Raw genomic sequence first — 17867 nt, forward strand, 5'->3', positions numbered from 1 at the left:
CTGATTCTAGGAATCATTTCTTTAGCCAATCCATGACTCTTCACTGTTTAATACTTAAAATATTTTTTTTAAAGTTTATGTTCTTCTCTTGACATCATTCAGGGAAAGAAAAAGCCCGATACAAGTACTACCTTTCTTAAATGACATTTAAAAATTAAAATTGTAGATTCTAGCTGACTTGCTTGTCAATTCTCAAAAATGTCAATTTACATCGAAAGACCAACTGGCATAATTCCAGAAAGGAGATGCTCTCCATATCCTTCACTGGTCAACAAGGAACCAAGTTGCTCAAGTTCAAAACTGAGCCTTCCCCATAGGACCACAAGTGATGCTACAGAACTAGAAACCACAGTTCAAGATAAGCAGCTCTTTTATGAAGCACAATGTACATTCAGAGTGTTGCAACAGGAAGACATAGAAGACTTACATGAATAACTTGTTGATGTTTATGCAAACACAAGGCCTATTTTGTAAACAACACATTTGTGCCTTTAGGAATACATATACTTAACATAAGGAAATGCATCCACTATATAAGTACTACATCTGTGCTACTGTTTATTTATAAACAAATAATGCTTAATAAAACAATGCGGTTCTATAATGTGGTCTTCTGGCAGAGCTCTGCATTGACAGACAAGATTCTTATATTCAGTTCCAAGCTTTCAGGCTGCAGATTTTGAAGTACTTCTGTGAACAGTTTAATTATTCCAACAAGAGCTCACTGAATTATAGTGGGAAAAATAGAGTCATTCTTAAGATTTCAATAAGAACTATGGAGAACACTACCATTACATGTATTTCACGGTTTTGGGCTAGGCTTCCCCCCCCTTCCCTTCTTTCTTCTTTCTCTGTGTGTGTGTGTGTGTGTGTGTGTGTGTGTGTGTGTTATTTTTTGTTTCGGATATGCTGTTTTTTTGGTGCTTTGGTTTTGGTTGGTTGGTTGGTTTGTGTTTGTTTGTTTTTTTTTTTTAAATACAAGAGGATGCCTTCCTATCAGTTTATGAAGTTGCAAGCAATGCATTTGCAGATTATTTTATAATTTTCTTTAGTCAGCACCACATCACAGTAAGCATTGCACTAAAATGCATCATTTCATCCTTCTAAAGTTTTATGTATCACTGTCTTCAGAGTGTGAGAGGATCAAAACTGGTCATAAGTACATCTTTTATGCACCCTCTCCATAGTTTCATAAGACAACTGATGCTCTAGGAAGCTCCAGCTTTAATGCTGCAACAGTTTTCTTCCAACTTATTTGTGATATACCCTGAAAAAGCACATTATTTGATAATATCATGGTCAATATTCACACACCACTTGTGTTAAAACATCCATATTACATATCTGGCTGACTGGTGACAAAAATGCCAACTAATGCTTGTTACTTTTGCTGTTTGCATCTGAGTGCCACCCTAAAAATACCACAAGTAGTGAAGGTTACTTAAGCAGAAATCAAAAGACAAAACTAACACTTTTTGCTACCAGATTCAAGGAAGGATTTTCAAGCAACAAAACTTGCTGTTAGTGGTTTCAACCCCATAGCCTTGGCTAGGCAAAGCAAGATAACCAATGTTAAAGACATATTACCTTCAGATGGCAACAAAGAACCGTTAAACATATCCTCTTACACTTCTTAATAATTTATTCAAATATTTATTTTCAGCTGCATATAGTCACATATCCCACAAGATAGTTGGGAGGTACCTTATTTTGTTAGGCAAACATCATTTACTTTTCCATCTCTCCCACATCTACATGTTTACAATGACTTTTACAAATATCTTATCACAATCCTAACATCAAAACACTGCAACCTCAAAATGAGACAACCTATCAAAACCCCATCATTCCATAAAACACATCCCAATCCAATAAATCAGCACACTACCAGGCATTACTGTGTTGTTATTTAAGTAGCAAAACCCAGCCATTCCCTTCCTTGTCAAAGGCTCACCTTTCCTAAACCCACTGCTGATATACTGACTACTAAAAGATCCCAAGCCAATTCATCTTTGGGGTCAATTTTGTTCTAAAATCCATGGATTAGCAATGCAGTTACTTAAGTAAGGTTTTATCCATATCATCTTCAATCAACAACATAATTTATCGCCACAATCAGCAGGCCAAGAAAAGCCACCATCCAAAATACAAAGTAGACAAAAAAAAAAAAAAAAAAAGGATAGTTTCTATAAGGTGATCAAAAAGTTAACACGAATGTACAAAAGAATTGTACACACATGTGATCTGATCAATCTAATGCTTTGTAGCTGTAATTTTTTTTTTAATTACTGTTCATTTTAAACTGTTTTTATTACCTGAATAAACATAGAATTTTGTCATGGTTACAAAAATGTACCATGCAGCTGCATCTGCCCTTCAGTACTTTATTTTAAGCCTCAGTCAATACCAACTTTGTAATCATAATTAACGTCTCATAATTTCACAAAGTGAAAAATGAGAATGCTTTCTTCTGAATTATTACGTGTGTTCAAAAACCAAAATTTTAGATGACCTTATAATAGCACAACAGCAGAATTTATCTTACAGGTGGCTTCCTAACTGACATTTCAAGAAATCTAGAGTCTTGTACCTCAGATATTAAAAAAAACAAATCCAAACCACCCCCCCAAACCCTTCTTTTGCATAACTTCAGCAAACATGCAAGGAGTATAAGCACTAGTTTAAAAGAAACCCCCCAAAACACAAACCCTGAGCCTTGAATCTTAACGTCATTACAGCTATATTCTACAACAGCAGCAAGAGGAAAATTACTACGAATTAACAACAACAATTCCTATATTTAATGTTATTTAAAAATCAAAGTGTTACCTAAGGCAATTACCTTGCAGCCTTTTAATATCTACAGGGAAAAGCCTAAGGGAAAATAATTGACTTTGCTAATTTTACCCTTGGCAATTATAAAATAGCTCTGCATTTCATTACGACTACAGAATTTCACATCTAATTGTCAGCCCTGAGAGTAGCACAGAGATAAATGCATCATACACAAGCTCAGACAGGAGTTTAACAGCACAATAAAATTATCTTGGTAGCAGTGGTTTCAGTTAATGTTAAAACCCTCTTTAGTTTAAATTCTAGTCTCTACAACAGCTATGCATGCCTATAGAGGTTTTAGCCTACCATGGTCAGTACCATGTACAATATAATGCTGCTCATTTCATTAGCCAGTTTGCTGAGCTACCAAATAAATGCCAGCAAAAAAGCAGTCCTGTGATTTTTACTTTTTACATAAAAGAAAACAAAACATTATGAAGGAAAAAAGTCACAGTTATTTCACACTGCTGAAAAACAGATGCCAGATTTGAAAATTCATCATTTACAAAAGAATAAATACAGTATGTTTAAATCATTGCACCTGTCAAGAGATTTCTATAGCTTGTACTTCAATTTTTCTAACTTTGCTAGTAGGGTTAGACGTATGAAAAAGAATAATTTACTAAGTCAATCAGTTTCCATAATGGCATCCCACTTATCGTATGTAGAAGCTATGAAAGTATTTAGATGTCAGAAAAATGAAAAAAAGTGCTAAAATGTTTTGGCAGAATTTTCCGACATGCAGTATAATGATTGCTTTTTTAAAAAAAAAAAAAAAAAAAAAAAAGTATTTCTCTGCACTTGTGCTTCATTTCACTCTAGGCTTGTTTCCTGGCAAGTCTTCAGGGATTATATATTGCTGGTGCAATACTTAATGATGTACTAAATGCAAAGTAATAGGTACTACATTTTATAAAAGTTTCCTTTTATGTTGAAATAAAAAATTGATGTAAGGTTAAATCCTTTAGTCTGTCTTGAGAATCCTACCAAGTACTAAAAAAAAAAGGATACAAATCAACAATAATTAGTAAAATCAATTGCACCCCATTTTGGTTATGGTATGATTAAAATTTTGCACTATTTAAAACTTTTTTTAATACTTACTACCAGTTACCACCATAATGGCTTAAGCCACTATTCCAGCAGATTGACATCTAATTTTTCTGTCTCTCCTCCTGAATCTCAGCTCTGTTACAAAATGACACCACTTTTGAGAGAAACTGTCACACTCATGATCAAAGCAGTACAGAAATACTCAACTACCATCACGAGGAGCTTTAGCACGAGAATCTAAAAACAATAGACTCCTTAAGGTCAGGATTAAAACTATGTTGATAATTGACAATTGCACACATGGCAAGCATTTATTTTACATTACAATATGGCAGCAATCTTCACATGTAAAAAATTACCCCTGCAAAAAATAATTGTTTTCTGTTTCCACTGGAATGGCACACTTAAGTTCTTCAGCTATACATGTAGTTAGGTGTTACACTAGGCTGGCACAGTGATGCCCAGGAATGTCTCTCCACCACAGGAGGTTTTAAGAACAAGCTAGACAAACACATCAAGAATGATTTGGTGTAGCTCATCCTGTCTGGGGAAAAGAAGAACCGACCAGAGAGATGATCTCTTAAGGTTTCCATCAGTCTCATTTTCTAAGATCATACATATATACAATTCATTTGTCATGAAAAACATTTTGCTGTAAAGTTTCAAACAGTTTGGCTGAGCAGCTGGATTGCAGCTGCCCTTTAGAAGCCAGTACATCCACAATAATAGCGCAATCCAATACTCAGGGGCATTCAAGTGCCTAACAAAGTAATTTTATTAAGAGTAAAAAGTCACCTGAGTGCTGTGTAGACAAAGAAATGAAGCTTTTTCCCTCAAGAATTCCCTAGGACAAACAAACCTTTCACAAAGCACAAGGTAAAACAAAATAACAAACCAAACATGTCTTCAGCTGGCAGTCTGCCAGAGGTGGTGTAGTCTGACATGTCCTGAGGATGCTACTGCATATACATTAAATTCACCAAATTAACCACTCATCCATTACTACACTTGCTTCAGAATGTATATTAAAGGCCTCACCACAGTAATTCTACAGGACAGTGGTAAACATGTTCACAGCAGCAGCAGCCTGTCAATCCATCTACAGCCATAATGTAAGTATGCTGATTTTTAAAGGATGCTCCATATATACATACATATCATAACTGCTTATTTCTTAAAACGCCTCTCTTTCGGAAGATTCTTTAATAGTTACTTGCTCTGGCAGTATAAGAATTTTTTTCTTTTTACCTTGGTATTCTGCAGCTGTGCAAGGCTTGTGCAAGCATTTGCTAGAAGAAAATCTCCACTCAAAACAGCCATTTTATTTCCAAACTGCATATCCTTCAGTGGGCCGTCACAGGACTTGAGCTCACCAATATTCACTATGCCACGATGCACCAGAAAGGCAGTGTGGATCAGTTCCGTAATCTCAGCCAGACTTCTTTGACTGAAAGCAAACAAAAAGTACAATTGTTTTTGATGCTATGCATAAAATACAGATTCTTGGGGGGAGCCAACCACATGTGCTAAACAGATATTTTATGAATTATCATGTAGCTCTTCTACGTACTTCTAGAAGCCACAACTGGGAAGTGTTAAGCACAGAGAACTATCATTAACTGTTTCCAGGTAAGCCACAGGTACCACAGGTTCCATTTGGAGGAAGGCTGCCCTTTGTTTGAATTCTTTCACAAAATAAAGCTAAGTAATCAATACAGTCCTCATGGTGCTTTCTTTTTTCGTTTTGTCTTGTAGAAGCTTGAGGGACACTGACATGAGGAAAATGCCAAGCAGAAAGTACTGATGGGAAGGAACAAAGGGCATATCAGCAGGGGAGTCACGAGCAAGCCGATCTGAACACCATAAGAATGCTGCAGTCAATGACTGCTCAAATTAGAGTTAAATTAATAACAGGATACCTTGCAGTTCAATAATACCAAGGGGGGAGGGTGCAGGGGGGGAAGGAGAAACAGCTGAACATTTAAAAACTGTGTACTAATGATATTTCACTGGTTGTTTTAGTCTTAAGAAGCAAAGGCCATTGTCCAGCAAAGGGGCAGACCCAATTTTATTTGGATAGGTTTACAAATCACTTCTTATTCCAACACACAGTATGCTACATTCTGAATTTAGGGGTTTCAAATCCCTGTGAGAGGCTTGCCACAGAGATTATCCCATAGAGGCTTGCCCCCTATTTTTCATTTTTTTGGAAAAGGCATGAAAAGAGTCATTAGCACAGCCCTCTCCTCCCCTCCTCCCAGAATTCAACCCTGTAGCTCCCAATAGTTAGTGACTGTCACTCCAAGGAGCCCAGAGATGTCACCTTAGCTCAGAACTACAAAAGGGCAATGAAGAGACATAACTGAGCAGCGGCAAGGGGAGGGAGGAACAGAGCAATGGACTGGAGCATCCTCTTAATGCTGCAAACCTAGATACACATAGCCCCCCTCTCCCCAATCTTCAGCAAATTCACATCTTTTCAGACTCAAGCAGTTCCCTTTATGTCATGAGGGCAATGCATGCCCTCAACTAGACAGATGACTAAAAGGCCTTAAAGTTCAAATTAAATTGCAGCTGAGCACAAAGGCATGTTATGCTCCCTGTGCTTATTCAAAAGCAGCCAGGCACTGATCCACTGAGCAACCAAACTGCTCCATACCTTCACATACACGTATACCCGCTGATATACGCTCAGGTTAGATTCTGTCTCAGTACCAGCATAGTACTGAGTAAATTAATACTGTTTCCTCTGGACAGTGCAGATGTGTTGCAACTGCCCGGAACAATATTAATCTAAAGTAACCTTCTGCCCCCAATATATCTGACCCGTGAAGAGCCCCAGCAGCAATTGTTTCAGGCCAGTGATCTGTGCCAATTAGCAAGAGAGAAGAGCTAGTAGAGCCACACAGCCTGGGCAGGCATGCAAAAGGTAGACAAGCTGGGGGCAGAGGATAAACAGAAGTTCCAACGTATTTTGTCACACAAAAAGCCTAAGCTGTTTTAAAAGCTACCTTTATAATTCACAATTTTTGCCCCATGGAGAGAAAAACAATCTGCAAACAAAACAGCTAGCCATTCTGCATGTAGACAACAAAACCGAAGGTTGATGCGGTTTTTCGAAGAGGCAAGGGAGAAACGCACACAACCTCCAGCCGTAGTATTGCAACCATGCTTGGCTCGGCTCTAACAAAGGGTTAATAAAATTTCAAGCTCCGAGAAAAAGACTAACAAGACATCCCCGTGCTCCTGCTGTCATTGTCAGGGCAGCCCTTGGAGGAAATGTCCATATCAATTCGGTTTATCAGATGGACAGCTGATCAACATTAAACAGACTTGCTCTGGGCAGATTGAGCCGAGCTACCTGTTCGGAATAGCAATGAGAGCCCTCTGCTCCCTGCTGCCGAGCTCTGCCATCTCCGACTGCCGCAGATCCCAGGACATATGGGGATCCCTAGTGACGAGCACATAAAGCTGCAGCTAACTCAAGCGACGGCTCATTTCCCCCAGCTGAAAGCAGGCATTAATATCCTGAGGAGATCAGGCCCGCCTCTGTGACCCCCAACTATTGAAGCAAAACAACGACTGTCCTATTTCTTCATTTAATAAGCTTTTAATGAAGGAAATCAAAATCCCCTCTTTGACTTCAGCATCGCTCTTCATGAAAAGGTTACACAAATACATCAGTGTCATGCTTTCCAAATGCTCAGGATCTGGACGTTTTCATTTCTTTTTCTATAATCCGTTTGTTCTCCAAACGGTATTCATATTATTTGTACTAACGACAACCATATTAGGCAGATAATCTGCGTCTAATTCTCATCTTATACACTGCTCTTCCACCCTCTCTCTCTAGCAAACTAAAAATATAAGAACCAGAGCTACTGCAGAAATCCCAGGCAATAGATTTCTTAACTTTTTTTGTGGTAACCTCCATAATACCAAGGCGCAATAAGAAGTCCACAGCGCTGCTAAGCATACAGGAAGGTTCTTGACATGACTTTGTAAAGGCCAGCATCCAACAAAAAAAAACCAACAACCCCCAAAACCACTGTAATGAAGCCGGTATTGAATAGCTAAAGCAACACTATATGCAGCTTTCTCGATCTGAAGTACAACTGAGTGATTAAATAATCTTGTACTTGAAGGCAACTAATCCCGAAATACAAAAAAATAATGTTTATGCAATGCTAAGCTTTAGAACAACAACATACGACAGAGTACAAAAGCAGAAGCAACAGGGCAATGGGATTACGAACTCCTACTGCTTCCACCCTGCTCCTGCTCCAGAGCCCACATTCACACAACAAAGAAGTGGTTGCTGCAAGAACTACCTACCATAGCAAGGTAGGACTGAGAAAACAGTCAACTTTTTTAAAACACCCAAAGTTCCTAAATGAAAGCAGGCTAAGAACTGGGAAAGCTCTTTCACCTAACGCTAACCTACTTCCATGGCCTTCACCTCCAAAGCAAGAACTCCCTGCAAACCACCACCAAATGCTCCAGAGACCCCACTTACAGGCATCATGTTTTGAGAGATACTGTTTTGAGCTCTACACATGCCCTAATCACCTTTTGTTTCTCCCCTTCCAAAAATCAACCCACATGCAGGAATGGTTGCTCCAAAGAGGATGGTACAGAGGCTTGGACAGTACCTGGGGGACCTTACTAAGAAGTTTTGGTGGGTCACAGTCAAACAGGCACAAGTTTCACTGTTAGGTGCATTATTTAAGTAGAGTTTATTGTGAAACACAGTTTCCTGCTCCCCTCCTCAACTAAGAGAATCACAGAATGGTAGAGGTTGGCAGGGACCTCTAGACATCATCTGGTCCATGCCCGCTGCTCAAGCCGGGCCACCTAGAGACAGTTGCCCAGGACCACGTCCTGGCGGCTTTTTAATATCTCCAAGGATGGAGACTCCACAACCTGTGTTTCTGTAAACAGGACATACTGGCTCATTACCCTTTCAAGCCAACTATCTACCACTTCAGTGAATACTTTTTTCCCCCCTCTTCCAGTCTTTGTAAGATCCTCAGACTTGTTCTTGGCTTTCTTCTTTTGCTCTACTCTTTACTTCATGAAAATCTTAACTCACAGACTCTTCTGGCCTGTGGCATGTGAAAGGGAGCAGCATGTAAGCTGCCTCTTGTCCTTCGGCTCTTGACTCCTTGTTCCTGCACTTTTAGTACCAGTATACCCAACCTAAATCTCTGTAAAATGCTTGCTATAAAGTATCCCTTAGATTATGAGCTCCTCAAGCTGTAAATGTCATCCTGGAAAGTACAAAGGAAACACTTAACTTCACAAGCAATTAAAAAACTCTTCAGCAAGGTCCATTGGAGCTATATTGACTCTAGGACTGTGAAACACCAGGTTGCAGGAAAATACTAGAAAAATGCAAAAAATAAGTTAAATAAACAATTAGATCCTGCAACAAGTAAAACAAGTGCAATTTCTATTCTTCCTCTTTGCTCCCCTCCTCCGATGAAGGCACAGAGATCTTTGACATTCAAGTACATTTTGGGGAACTTTGATAAACTACTGAGCAGACTTCAAGAAATCTTTTATAAGGGTATATATGCCGTTATAAACTACCGCAGTAGCTGCAACATCCTGCTGCTGGGACACCAAAGTAAGGAATGCAGGTTTTGTAGAAACCCCACACTCATATGGGTACCACATCTACAGACAAAAATAAAAAACTAACAGAAAAACTTTGCAAATATGCTTCTATCTCAAGAAATGCATTTCACAGTTTCGTTTTGGATTAACATTTCCTATTTGTATGCCTTGGAGTCTGCCTCATCACAGTTTCACTGTTATTAATGGTCTTATTATGGAGATGAACATCTCATGCAGAATTCAACACAAATTTTAAAGCCCACACAAAACTGCATGAGATGGTAAGAGGGATTGGCAAAATATTGCAACAAAATCCTGTGGAAACAAAATAGGTTTTGATAGTAAATTTCCTATGGAACTTTTTAAAATTAATTTTGCAGTTTTCCTTCCTGGCATCCTGAATACCCTCTTTGTTGTTTGCGTTATCTTTAAGGACTTGCAGCTACGAAACATAAGCCAGTACAATTTCTTTAAGAGTCCCTGAAAGTGACTTCAGTCCCTAATTTCAAGTCCTACTCTAAAAAGAAATAATAGCATTTTACAAAACATATGATAAAATAGAAACATTAAATAGCACAACTGTATTGCTGCGAACAAGAGTACTTCAGCTTAAATACTCCTCTGTAGTATTTGTGATGGAAACTCAAGCTCTCAGTAACAGCAAGAAGGCTTGAGTCAGTTTACCTTTCATTATCAGCTAACTATTAGAACTACACTGGCCCTCTCAAAGGATGATAGGTTATTCAAAGAACCATTTAATAATTTAAAATGTTAATAGTAGGCATAATCTTTCACCAAAATAGACCAAAGACTTAAATTAGCCACTAAAAATCCATATTCTAAAATTTTCAGCAGTGGAAGCAACTGCAATGAACAAAGACAATGGAATTGATAGATCAAAAATTCTGTAAGAACTCTTATCATTGAACCTTTGAATTAAAGGAACTAACAGTATACGCCCAAGATTTGAACATTTTCTCTGTGATTGTCAATCCAATAGTTTCCCTTCAATAAACAAAGGATTAATTTGGATGAAAAGCCTTACATGTAGGATTTTTTAAAAAATAAATACATAAAAAAAAATACCAGCATCCATTCCATTTTAGTGACAACTATGATAATCTATATATAACTATGAATCTGAAAAATGACATAGTTCTTTAGTGGAAAATTACATATAAAAAAGCATTAATTAAAGAGTTAAAGTAATAATCTTAAGCGCTAACAATGTATTTGGGCAGAACTTGGTATCTGATTTCACTTTTTTTCTGTGACCAACGAACAGAAAGAAAAACTTTTGTAAAGACAAGAAGGTGCATACACTAAATTCAGTTTGATCCTCTATGCTCTAGTCATTGTGCTGCACCAAGACAACCCACTTAGTTACACAGCAGGAAAGGGCAGCAACTTTTACAGCAATTTTTTCCATTCACCTGTCAAAGTCAACACCATGGTTAATAAAACCACTATTAAAGGAACAATGTATAGTGAGTAATAAACAGCATCATGGTGATGGAAAGACTCATTCTCATCTCCTGTGTATAGCCTCTTTTACAAGAAATTAAAGGGTGGGGTGAGGTGTTTAAACCAGTCAATATGTATGGCAGGTGCTGCGGTTTCACTAACAGGAAAAACATTCAGGAAAAAGCAGCAGACTTAAGAACAGCACCAAATATTCACTGCATGACCATGACTCATGTATCTGTTATCCAGCAGAAAATATCTACCCACTGTTATCCTTTAACAAGGTCAGAGACTAAGACTTCTGTGGTTCCTCCTACCTTGGTCACTAAGCTACTGTAGTGGCATCTTCCACCTGAGGGATAAATGAAGTTGAAACACATCAATTCTACGAAGTTTACTGAATATGCTGTTTAATTGCATTCCTGTCAATTTGTTTTTAAACTGGCTACATATCTTACCTCTTTCATCTCCTTCCCTTCCTAGCATCACAAATTTTTTGAAGTAAAACTTCTACCTATCCTCCTTCATGTATTCTTCCTTCTTTAATCCTGAAAAGATCTTGCGTTTTCATACTGTATCTCCCCCCCACTGAATATTGCTTAATTTCTTTTCCCCCTGATTTGTGTCAGTAAGCTCTTCCCTCAGCCCATTAAGGGATTTGAAAATGTTTTCTGGATTTTAGTGGGCAGATGTTCACTTGAATTCAGCAAGCCAGTTTCCCTTAGCATTGTGGGTGGTCGGCAGGGGGGGAGAGGGGCACTTAAAGTCAGGGTCCTGTTCCTTTTCTTAATGCAGGAATTATGAAGAAGGGGTTTGGCAGTCTTGACTTCCCTGATAATTAATTTAGGTCTACCACAGAACAACCAATGCCCACTTTGTACTCCAGACAGCAACACGAAAGTTAACCAACTTGCATTAGTTTCCAACTAGTGCCACTGATGCGCAAAGCCGGCCACCACCGTGTCACTGCAGCATACCTGGGAGCCCTCAAGCCTTGGAGCCAGCTGCCTGCACCGGACTGCAAGCGATCCACATTTGCATCATCATCTCCCACCAAAATTAAGCCCTAACCAGTGAACTTCAGAGTCTGTAGGCTCTGTCTGGCTTACTCCTATATTTGGCATGAGCGGCCAGCAAAGTAATAGTGACCACAACCTAGAGGACAGCACATTTTTCTTGTGCCGGATGGCACCATCACGGCAATTCCCCTTTCAAATTGCACAGGCTAAAAGAAAAATATTCCCAGCCTGGAAGCAAAAGCAGCAATTCTGGCAAGCAGGTGAGACAATCTAGACAAAGATCTGGTAAGAATCACTACATCAAGTTCACTTTAAAAAAGAGAAAGGGTTAATCAGAGAAGCCAGAAGAAAAATACCACCAGAATCAATAAGTCAAACTGATGTTTTCCAGGACTTGGAGGCAGACATGCAGGTTGGGCCCAATAAAGAAGAGAACATCAAGAGGAAGCCTGCACAGTAAGAAGTATCTAACTGTTGTAAGATCCAGAAAACCAGTGACCATCCAGCTGTATGAACAGATGAGGAGCAGGCGGGCTGGGCTGACAAGGTAAGAAAGAAGCCAGATACACTCGCTGTAAAGACAAATCTTGTCACATTAGGACTTCGATAGCGAGCGGGATGCAAAGGACATTCTGCAAGGGACAGGTGTTAAAAGAACATTTGTATTGCTCAGATGTGAGACGTGGTGGCAAGCCTAGGTGTGTTTTTTAAGTGCCATAGACAATGACATGAAAAACTTAAATAGCTTTGCATCTTACTTCAGTTATTACAGATTTCATAAGCACTAGAAAGTGTTAAAAAGGGAGACATCAATTACTCTTCCTTTTCTCAGAGACCCTTTCTACACTGCTAGAGAAGAAAAGTAGACTCTAGACATGAGCTGGTACTACATAAGTATTGTTAAAAAAAAGTGGCTTTACAGTTTAGGTTTTATGGTGGTTTCTTTTTGTTTGTTTTTTGTTTTTTTTAAAGAAGGGCTGGCTAGCTTAGCGTAACTAATCAACCAAAGGAAAAACCAAGAGTATTCATCTGAAGATGTAAAGAAAAAATTACTAAGATATCTGGAAAAAGATTTCTTGGATTACTTGAACACTGATGCTAAAAAAATCAGTAATAAAAATTAGAGCTACTCATTTATAAGTATATTGTCAAATTTATTAAAATTTGACATTATTAAAATCACATACTATAATTCCCATCTTAAAATCACTGACTATCCCTATGGGAGGATTCACATTTCCAAAATGAAGTAAAGCTGTCAAATGCAATATTGTCTTTTTATAAGGCAATTATTAAGACTTAAACTCCTAATAAATAAAAGGCAAGCTGAAATTCTAGTTGGTGCCCACTATAGATTATATTAACAGCTATGTAGACCATATCAAACACTACATCAAGTCATAACAAGAGCTGTTTACTTCTCTAAAGACCTACTTCTCTCATTTAGTAAATAATGATGCAGATATTACATGAGAATACTTAATACTCTGAATAATGTATATTAGCAATATAATATATCATCACTAGCTTGAATTTCTAAAAGGAAATTTCCTAGCTCAAGAAATGTCGCATTCAACTTGAATTCTCTATTAAAAATTTAATTTGCTACAAAAAGTTCATATCAGAACTAAGAATTTAGGTACAAGTGAATGTGATCAATACACTTGTTATATGAAAACAATATACTCAAAACCAGTATACAAACATTCTTTACAAATATGACATACAATATTCGGAAGCATGTAATATTATACGTAAGTGATCTTTTCAAGGATAAAACAAGCTGAATCAGATAAACAGAAAAATGTGAATACTTTTTGGAAACTATTCAAGAATATTTTGCTATATGACCAAAAAGCCACAATTCCCCAGTTAAAAAGACTAAACTGATTAAAAACAAAACAAAAAGCCCAAAAATTGTGGCTTAGACAAAGCCAAACCAGCTATAATTCCTTCCCTCTCTAGCTCAAACTGGAAAACTGATAGCAACAAATGCAAATCAGAGAAACTAGGCAAGGAAGAAAACTGATAAAGGAATGAACACGAAAATGCCGAAATGGACAGGGAGCTGGGCAAAGGCAATTTAAAGAGGATATGCTAAAAAACCCTCAAAGCCAAGATGAATTTTAAGAACTGCATTGGTGCATTAGATAAGGTTGGGCAGAAACGTAACATAAAGGCAAGGGATTTTAGAAAACCTGTTATATTTTTAGCAATGTATTTACACAATCAGATATAAATATCTTCTAGCCAATAATAATGCTCATAAACAGCAGCAGGGGTTAAGATTTTACAGTTAGTAGGTCCAGAGAACTTGCACTCAGGAGAGAAGGCAACAGAAAAGGAATGACATAGCTGATAAACAGCAAAGAGAACAAATCATCCTCAACAGAGTCAACTGAGCTGGTTCAATATGCTTTACTCAAGTAAAAATATGCACTGCAAAAAAAGATCAATCAAAAGATCTCAGCTAGAATTATAAAAAGCAGACAATATACATACAGGACTAGGGACTCTTTGGGGAAGAAAACACTCAAGGTTTGGAAAAGGGTGGAAGGGGGGTGAAGAAACAGATCATCCCAGATAACCAGCTAAGATACCACTGTGGTCAAAAAGGCTAATAAGATCCACTGATGATTAAGGGAAGAATACTAGCAAAAGTAGTGTTTCTGTCAACCCTGGGTTTCTGATGCCAGTAAAAATCATTACCGGGAAACTTCATTCAGGAAGAATTTGGGAAACCAGGAAAAAGTTGAGAAGAGTCAAACTAACAACCAGAGTAAGGAAAACAGATTTAGTTTCTCAATTTGTCTATTTAATGTAAGGAGAAGGCTGATACTGAATCTGTAGATTGACTTGGTCACAGCCGTTTAAAGAAAGTTTAACTATCTACACTACAGAAAACAAATTCAAGAGAAGAAAATACTCAGATTATAAAGCAAAGATAAAATAAGATCCAGTAGCTTCAACCTAAGCAAATCCAGAGAAGGAGTAAGGTGAAGGCACTTTCCAAAATCTATTACAAAGAGCAATGATGGACTCTCCAACAATGGCACAATTGAAGGTTAACACCTGATGAAATCCCATTTAAGCACAAGTATTAAAGCTGATTAAAGTTGGGGAAATCCTGTGGCCTGTTTTGTAATGCAAGCCAATCTGACTATCAAAACGATGTCTCTTAGTTATTCATGTATTCACGAACCGTAAAGCCAAGGGAAGGAAACTTTTCAGAAAATAAACAAAAGAAAACTTAGATTTGGCAGCAGATCATGTTGGTCCCTGTATTTGAAAACTTAATATTGGCCAGATGCCCATTTTCTTTTAAGGGGGTATAGATGCTTTCAGCGTTGGGATTTCCAAATGCATTTACTTCAGCCACCTTATTCAGGAGAAACATCAAAACCAGAGTCACTTTGCCCACTACAGTTACCTCCCATTCTCAGCACAGGAGCATCCAAAGCCACCAGCAGGCTGGGAACCTGTTCTATTACCACAGGTATATGAATTCTATCTTACAGCACATAGAGAATAAACATTTCAAAATTCATTTTAGGCAAGTTCTGCAAGAAGAAACAACCTACGTTCGGGATTCATGTCTGTCTGCACACATTTAGGTATCCACATTGGTGATGCAATGTATTTGGCGCTATACTAACCTGGGAATGCATACAAGTATTCCCACAAAGAACAGAAGATAAAGAAAAACAGAGATCATCTACAAAATTGTTTTATGTATATAAGGGTGTGTATTTTACCTAAGTATAAATATTTTCTTTAATTACAGTTTTCCATATAAACATGAGGGGGTTCTAGCCATGCAAGTCATATTTATTAAAGGCAGCATGTCAAATAAGAGTTGACAATTACAGGCTATATCAATACACATTATGCCAGATGGTAATGAGCCATACACAAAGGGCCAGCCATCCAAAATAATCACACCATTTTCCACAGAAATGTTGAAGAGGTTATGGTTTATTACCCAGTGCTCATTAGATATACAGTGGCAGCATTAGCAATTTTTCCTTCATTTGTGTCTCATTTAAGACTCTGCCCCCACAAGCCCATTCAAATTAGTACACAAGGTTAAAATCATTATGGTCAGAGGGAAAAAAAATTAAGTTGTATTTTTATTTTACAGTAATGGTGGATCAAAGGTCTCTGGAATCTATTATTCTCTCACCTATTATCTAACACAGGATACTAAAAAGAATGAAATTCACTGTCATTTGCCATGAAGAAAGATAGCCTATTTTAAAAGAGCAAACTCCGTGTTATGTGGGTGAAAAGATGTTAACGGGGCAAATATGAAAATTTGTCAGCACAAGCAAGGATACATTTATTGCTTAAAAACATCCCAGTGTCCCCCAAACTCCAACAGCGAGCATTTGGAAGTCAAAAAACTGTGAGAGAGAGGGAGGACTCGAGCACTGGACGTGCCACCTAACTACACGACTGCAGAGAACCAGCTTGTCAGTCCAAGCTCCTCTTCTGAAGCATGCAGAGCAGCTCTTGGAAATCTGGGTCTCGCATCAGGCAGCCACCCGGCTCACAAGGCCAGGGTATCCTTAAACCTCCTTCCTCGGCCACTCCTGCTGAGCTATTCTGCCGTTACACAAAATGTTGAATTATTCATTCAGCCAGATGGCAAAAGAGTGGAAAAAAAGAAGTCAGTCAGTCTCCAGGAGAGAAAGGTGGGACACCTGGACTCCAGTTTCTGCTCCACAAAGTTACTGGGAAGGAAACATTACATACTCAGGTATTCCTGACCTAGGTGTCCTATATCCCTGCGTGAAGAAGATTTTTCTGAAAATTCAGACAGAGGAGTACTGGCGATTTGCATCCTTTCAAATACTTGAGGGAGCCAAACCTAGATTTCCTGCATCCTCAGCAAATGCTTAGTCAGTGGCTAAAGAACATGGAACAACGTTAACAGCACACCTCCAGTTTGGGAATCCCACCGAGGTAATTTCCTAGTTAAACTAGCCAACAAATCTTACCCGTGTTTTGCAATTGTTTGAAAGATAAAAAGCATGTTTTATTTGATAGGGTCTCAAAAAAAAAAAAAAAATAGCTTACAAAATTAAAAAGAACTCCATTAATTCCAGGCAATACAAGTCTATGATAACCAAACAGGTACTCTGATAACTAAATACAGTAAACAGTTTTCTATCAATAATATTTTTGCATCAAGTTCATTCTACTACCTGCCATTTGTACAGTTCATTTTATCACTGACAAAACTACTCACCCCAACAAGGTGGCATTTTTGCAGGCAGAGACTAGCAAATATGAAACAAATATGAAACAAATGCAAGCCCCTGATTCATTATAAAACCCGAAGGGCATCAGACTAATTTAAAGGCGTAAGCAGAACACAGCAAACATTATGCAGAAGTTTTACATAGTTATTTTCACGCTAAGTTTCCAGACAATTCAGAGTAACTTTAAATTCTCTAATGTTAATTCAAAAATGGAAGACCAGTGGCCAATTCCAAGAAAGCTGAGCGCCAGCAAGTCCATCTCTGTGCAACTATCAGTGGTCTAGAAAGAACAGAACCACCACCATTTCCTTAAAACAGCAGTACTACATTTTTAAAAACTGAAGGTAAAAATAAGACATTTTAACCTGATGGGGTGGAAGAAGAGCAAGCCAAAAGCAGAGTTTAAAATGGAGCTAGCATAAAGGTCTTCTTTTTGGCTTACTGAAGTGAGCAAGTAGCAGGTATTGTAAACAGGAGTCTAAAAAAAGCAAGATAAGAGGTCATCAAAAGCTTTGGCAACCGCTGCTGTAGCACGGCCTTGTAAAAAATGGGATGGTAGGATACACAATGCAAGGAAAGACAGTAAAACTCAAACTGAACAAGGTATGTTGAT

The 17867-nt window shown here is 38.0% G+C and overlaps 1 protein-coding gene across 1 annotated transcript in view; it reads right to left on the reverse strand.

Moving 5' to 3' along the window:
- PDSS2 (decaprenyl diphosphate synthase subunit 2) overlaps positions 1 to 17867 on the reverse strand; it is a 122659-nt gene that overhangs the window by 43982 nt on the left and 60810 nt on the right. Inside the window, exon 3 of the mRNA XM_075046716.1 lies at positions 5137 to 5335. Coding sequence (XP_074902817.1) covers positions 5137 to 5335 — 199 coding nt within the window. The remainder of the gene's footprint in view (positions 1 to 5136; positions 5336 to 17867) is intronic.

Source organism: Buteo buteo, chromosome 15 (assembly GCF_964188355.1).
Source record: "Buteo buteo chromosome 15, bButBut1.hap1.1, whole genome shotgun sequence".
Classification (NCBI taxonomy): Eukaryota; Metazoa; Chordata; class Aves; order Accipitriformes; family Accipitridae; genus Buteo; species Buteo buteo.